Source organism: Nilaparvata lugens, chromosome 14 (genome assembly GCF_014356525.2).
Source record: "Nilaparvata lugens isolate BPH chromosome 14, ASM1435652v1, whole genome shotgun sequence".
Classification (NCBI taxonomy): Eukaryota; Metazoa; Arthropoda; class Insecta; order Hemiptera; family Delphacidae; genus Nilaparvata; species Nilaparvata lugens.
Genome location: NC_052517.1, coordinates 20,177,864 through 20,184,651, shown reverse-complemented (window position 1 = coordinate 20,184,651; position 6,788 = coordinate 20,177,864). Strand labels below are relative to the sequence as shown.

The window sequence follows — 6,788 nt, the reverse complement described above, 5'->3', positions numbered from 1 at the left end:
TAATTAATAATATATTAATTTAATATTATTATATTGTTGTAGTACGATGTGGGAACAGTGCTTACGTGGTAGAGGATATAGCGCTATCTGCTTTGTCGAATGGTAGACAAGGATAGCAACACCAATGTTAATCAAATACTCTCATTATAACGTGGACATTCCAATGATACTATCAATAGAGTCTTGTCTACTAATTCTGAAATAGAGGGAAGTAGATGAAGAAGATGATGGTAAAAGAAGAAGAAGAAGTAGTAGAAGAAGAATAAAAGAAGAAGAAGAAGAAGAAGAAGAAGAAGAAGAAGAAGAAGAAGAAGAAGAAGAGGACGAGAGGAGAAGAAGATGAGGGTGAAAGAAGAAGTAGTAGGAGAAGAAGACGAAGGAAACAAAGAAGAAGAAGAAGAAGAAGAAGAAGAAGAAGAAGAAGAAGAAGAGAGAAGAATAGGAAGTTAGGAGAAGAAAAAGAAGAAGAAAAAGAGGAAGAGAGGAGAAGAAAAAGAAGAATAAGGAGAGAAAAGAAGAACATCAGCTACAAGAAGAAAAATGAGTTTTGGATAAAAGAGGATGAGATGGTGGTATAGGAGGAGGAGGAGGAGGAGGAGGAGGAGGGAAGAAGAGGAAATCTAGGAAACAGGATTAGAAAGTGGGGAAAAAGAAAAAACATGTAACAGAAGAAGAACTGAAAGAACAAGATGAGGAGAAGTGGAAGATGAAGAAGGAAAATGATAAGAAAAAGAGAAGGGACACGAATAAGCTAAACAGATAAAAATGAAGAAAATACATAAATGAAAATATATTGGGACTATTCTACATCCAAGAACAAAAAAAAATGTTAAAATTACCTTTTAAAAAACTGTATTTGCAGTATCCAGTATAGTTCTTCAGTTCTACACTTTTACACTAAAAATATTGTGCGTTTACACTTGTATATTTGACACTTAACCCTGACAGTCTATCTATTTTCCTAGCAGTTTACCTTCTATTGGTTAATTTTTCATATTTTAGTAGGATTACAGGTTCGAAATTTATCCAATTTTAGAAATGTGTGAAATTCCAAATTCTTCATATAAACTTTATAATATGAGAATTGATTGGTATTGTTCAACCCAACCCTATACCCCGAAAAAATTGGGGAGACAGAAGTGTTTTTCCTAAATTTGACTGGAATAATTTATGTAGATAGGCTACCCACTACGAACCTGTGTTCAAATGATAAGCCTTGCCTTTTTCCTATTGATTTGTATAAGCGACAACTGGCTATTAGTTAACTGCTGGTCTGAATTATTTATAACATCTACCCTCTTTCCATTACACGAAAACCACTAAACCACTCGGGAAAATTATTTTAATAAACCCCCGATTTCACAAAAATTGTATTGACAAACCCATAAAAACGCACACACGGGTCTCACCCTTAGCCAGCAAATATATCTTCCCTCAACCCCTAAGCTTATCCACGAATTTTCCCAAAACTGAAACGTTCCAAACACTTTAGCAACTTATTCAGGTTGTTTTTCCGAGCGATTTTACGATGATTTCACTCAGTTTTCTGTGAAAAACCGATGGGAAAGCTGCCGATTTTGGAAATATATGTTCACCATCGCAGGGAAGGAACAAAACTGAAAACTGAATGACCCAGGGATGATGCGACTACTAGCGCTAACCGCGGAAGAATCGGGAACTGGAGATGAGAACAGAGTGGGTTGACGACAAACATCGGTTCACCAATGCCGTCAAAGTGGGACGACAATAGTCATCGGTTCACCTTTGTCGTTAAACTGTAACGATTTGAGGTGACGATTTTTAAATGGGACAGATGAAGAGTAATTATTTGTATTTAAAATGATACATAGCGACACTAAATCTAATTTATTTTAGAAAAGTTATCCTGTATTAAACTCGTCATTTGTTAGTTTGACTATAGTGGGGCTCACATTATAATAGCAAAGGAGAAAGATAGGAAAACAGTGTTGCCACTTCTTGCCACTGTCTTCTATGGAGGATAGCTGACAACAGTATATCTCATGTGTTCAACTGTTCATACTTGTTTGGAATAATCAATTTATTATAATTTATTTATTTAAGAAGAATTATTTTCCAATCATTGATTAATGAATTTTCATAATCAGTTATGTATAAACTATTTTGTTAATTATAATTCTACATCGTTAATAAATGGAAACGTTGCACAGCTAGACAAGGATAGCACTACCTGCTCTGTCAAATGATAGACAAGGATAGCAACACCAATGTTGATCAAATACTGCCATTATAACGTGGACCTCACTACAGAACAACCACAACATGATACAGTATCAACACAATATGATACAGTATCATCTCAACTTGATACACAGCACTATGATTTGATACATTCGCTATCTGCTTTGTGGAATGGTAGACAAGGATAGCAACACGAATGTTGATCAAATACTGCCATTAGGCCTATAACAGACTTCATTGTATTTCAAATTGTGTATTCTTTCATGACACAGAATGTTTCCTTGCACTTGGATCAATATTGTATTTTTTTGATTTTCCCAATACTGGCTGTAAAAATCTCAGCAAGAATATAGATTCAAAGTCTGAGAGATAACTTTTTCGGTTTCTCCTCTTCACGTTAAAAGTAATATCTCTCAGACTTTAAGGCTCAAATCACACTTACATGACTCAGGTGGAGAAGAGACTGGACTCTAGTGGAGAGCATATGTTTCCAAATGGTGACACTCAGACCAGTCGATTCTAGTCTCCGCGATGTCACCATTTGGAAACATATGCTCTCCACTAGAGTCCAGTCTCTTCTCCACCTGAGTCCCGTAAGTGTGAGTTGAGCCTAACTGTGTGATAATCTTCATTTAATTCATCAATTCATAATATCAATGTAGACTGTTTACTAACGTTGGGCTGAAAAAATACATTATCCTCAAATTACAACTATTGAGAGGAAAATTCAAAGATGGTTATAATTCCTGCAACTGCAGACAAATAGAAACACCTCATAAAATCCTCAAAAAACACAATAAATTATTGAATAGTCTGTATCAAATAAAATTTATTTTATTAAATTAATAGTAAATAAATACTGTATTTATGTAGCTTACAATAACAGAGTGAAAAACATTGTACTTCAAACACGTTTTTAAATATTAGTATAAATGTTCTGATACAATTTACAAGAGCTATCAATACAACTAAACTAACAAATAAGAGATCTGGCACTAAACAATAATATTATTATTTCATATTTTGTTGAATTTGTAGAGGAGATTTTCACTACATTGCACAATTTTGTACTTTATGGGGAAAATGGTGTTTGTTGAAACCCAAGGCACAATACAGATGAGCAGCTTAGGTTAGGTAAAGTCTCAAGAAAAAGCTTTACATTTCACCAGGGCAGCCACCTTATTTCCTTATCCACTAGTCAACCATTTTTCGAAAATTAACCTATCGATGAACCAGTCTAACCAAACGTCAAGAAATAGCGAATATAATAGAACTGCTATATTTTATCAAGTAATTTCTCAACAGAAGTGTCCATTCACTCAACAATTTTTCAAACCAGTTCTTCAGGTTTGTCAACAAATTTGTTCAAATCACAACTATTTTCTACAATTTTGAAAGAACTACTCAAGTTTGAACAGGCTTCCCCCAGCATAGAACAATTGCTAGCCTTAACTTCCCCTCCAACACTTTTTGAACTATTATCAGTAACTTCACTTAAAACTACATCACTATCATCCTTGTCTATCAATATTTACATAGTTTGAAACAGTTTCGGAGAAATCCTTGGAAACATCACTAGTTTTAGCTTCATTTCCAACAACCCTATCACAATGTTTGTGGAATTCAGCATTACCAGCATTACTTTCATCATTGATCCCACCCTTAGCACCAGTTAAATCTAGATTACCATAATTTCCATCAAGCATATCATTGCTGCTGTTGATGGCTACACTATGTTCTACAACTGCATCATTATCTTTATCATCATCGCTTTCACCATTTTTCTCACACAAATTCTCAAGGAACTTGTCAATGCTAGTCAAAATATTGTGAGGTGCTGCAGAAAGACTCTATAAGTTCAACACACTTGATAGATCCAGTATTTTTTCTTTCTCCCACCTAGATTTCAGAGTTGAATAGTTTGTGGCATCTTAACGAGAATCCTTGGCGGGAATTGAAGATGGTTCTTCTGCAGGATTTCCAGATGACGATTCCACAGGTTCTACAGATGGATCTCTGGCAGGATTAGCAGGTGAATCTTTTGCAGAATTTGAAGGTGAATCTTCTGCAGGTTCTACAGATGGATCACTTGTAGGATTAGCAGATGAGTCTTTGGCAGGATAAGCAGATGAATCTTTTGCAGGATTTGAAGGTAAATCGCTTGTAGGATTATCAGATGAGTCTTTGGCAGGATTGGCAGATGAATCTTCTGCAGGACTAGCAGATGAATCTTTTGCAGAATTTGAAGATGGTTCTTCTGCAGGATTTTTGGATGATGCTTCCAAAGGTTCTACAGATGGATCACTTGCAGGATTAGCAGATGTATCTTTTGCAGGATCTACAGATGATCCTTCTGCAGGATTTGAAGGTAAATCGTCTGCAGGTTCTACAGATAGATCACTTGTAGGATTAGCAGATGAGTCTTTGGCAGGATTGGCAGATGAATCTTCTGCAGGACTAGCAGATGAATCTTTTGCAGAATTTGAAGATGGTTCTTCTGCAGGATTTTTGGATGATGCTTCCAAAGGTTCTACAGATGGATCACTTGCAGGATTAGCAGATGTATCTTTTGCAGGATCTACAGATGTATCTTTTGCAGGATTTGAAGGTGAATCGTCTGCAGGTTCTACAGATGGATCACTTATAGGATTAGCAGATGAGTCTTTGGCAGGAAAATTTGTCTTTGGAATTGCTTTTAGAATTTTGACCAACTCTATGATTAGAGCCCAAACTTTGGTTGCTGGCTTCTAAGGATTGCTTGTCCTTGCTGCAAGATTTTGACTTCGAATTGAGATCAATGCAGGAATATTTAGAATGTAGTTTGGTTTCCTCTGTGGATTTCACTCTATCTAACTCGGGAGCTTCATTTATTGAGTCCTTCAATAAAATTTTTTTCCTCAAATTTCTCAAAACACTGCACGTTGACTTTGGAGGATCAGGAGCTTTTGAAACATTGTTTGAAGATGATCGGGAAGAAAGTTGTCCTTTTTTTGATACATTTTCTGAGGTACAAAGTTGTTTCGATAACAAACTTTCAACTGACACAATACTACATCCTGGAGGTAGTTTGGACTTGGTATTTTTTTGAGTGAATACTCGCTTGGAAGGAATATACACTTCCCCTGAATTATCGTTTATTATCACACAATCATCTGCATCATCTTTAGATACATTTGATACAGTCAAATCATTGTTTGATAAAGATGCATCACCAACTGTATCATTATGAGTTTTCTGCCTCTTGGGATTGTACACTTTCTTAGGGGATGTATCTTCAATCATTACACAATCATCCATATCATCTTTTGATATGGGTGCATTACCACCTGTATCTTTCTGAGCTTTCTGCCTGTTGGGATTGAGCCCTTTCTTAGGAGACCTTTCCTCAATTATCACACAGTCATCAGTATCATCTTTTGATGAAGGTATATCACCATCTGTATCATTGTGCACTTTCTGCCTCTTGGGATTGAATACTTTCTTGGGAGACTCTTCAATCATCACACAATCTGTATCATCTTTTGATAAAGTTGCATCACCATCTGTATCATTCTGAGCTTTCTGCCTTTTGTGATTGAATACTTTCTTGTTGGACCTTTCAACAATCACTTCACAATCATCTGTAACTTCTGATGAAGGTGAATCATTATTCATATCACTGTGAGCATCTGGTGTCTTGGCTGGTATTTCCTCAATCAGAATACAGTCATCTTCGGAGTCATCATTTGATTGAGATGTTTCCTTTCTACTAGCCACAACATGAGAGATAGATCTTCTAGTGATTACTTCAGAAGGTTTTTTACTAGGATTCGAAATGGAGGTAGCCTTGTGCTTACTAGTTTTATTCTTGGGGACTTGGAATCTTGTAGGAGCTGGCCTGATTTGAAACATATCATGACTGTCATCATCATCATCATCATCATCTTCCTCATGATCATCAACATCATAGTAATCATCATCATAATAATCATCATTCATTCTAGGCATGAACACATTCAGATTTGAAGATGTGGAAGTTCTCTCAATTGACGAACTTGAAGCACTTGATTTGTTACCTTCAGAAGTGGATGTCACACTTGGCAACACTGTAGATTTTACAATTTTGAACCCTGTAGATGCTACACTTGGCAACACTGTAGATTCTACACTTTTCAACCCTGTAGTTGTTGTACTTGGCAACACTGTGGATTTTACAATTTTCAACCCAGTAGATGCCACACTTGGCAACACTGTAGATTCTACACTTGACAAAACTGTAGATGCTACACTTGGCAAAACTGAAGATTCTACACTCTCCACCTCTGTAGATACCACATTTGGCAACACAGTACGTCCCTCTCTATTTGACCCTCCAGATGCCACACTTGACAACACTGTAGATTTTACACTTCCAAACCCTGTAGATACCACAGTTGGCAACACTGTGGATACCACGGTATTCAACCCTATGGATGCCAAACTTGGCAACACTGAGGATTCTACACTTTTCAAGCTTGTAGATGCCACACTTGACAACACTGTGGATACCACGGTGTTTAACCCTGTAGATGCCAAACTTGGCAACACTG

General features: G+C 36.4%; 1 protein-coding gene across 1 annotated transcript; it reads right to left on the bottom strand.

The window, feature by feature from the left end:
• Positions 1-3,032: 3,032 nt before the first annotated feature.
• LOC120354298 (circumsporozoite protein-like) lies at positions 3,033-6,111 on the bottom strand. The gene is made up of 2 exons (XM_039441208.1): positions 5,437-6,111; positions 3,033-4,901 (listed from the first exon to the last, which is right to left on the bottom strand). Exons 1-2 carry the CDS (start codon positions 6,109-6,111, stop codon positions 4,152-4,154), a joined length of 1,425 nt encoding a protein of 474 aa, XP_039297142.1. The 3' UTR covers positions 3,033-4,151.
• Between the last annotated feature and the right edge of the window lie 677 nt (positions 6,112-6,788).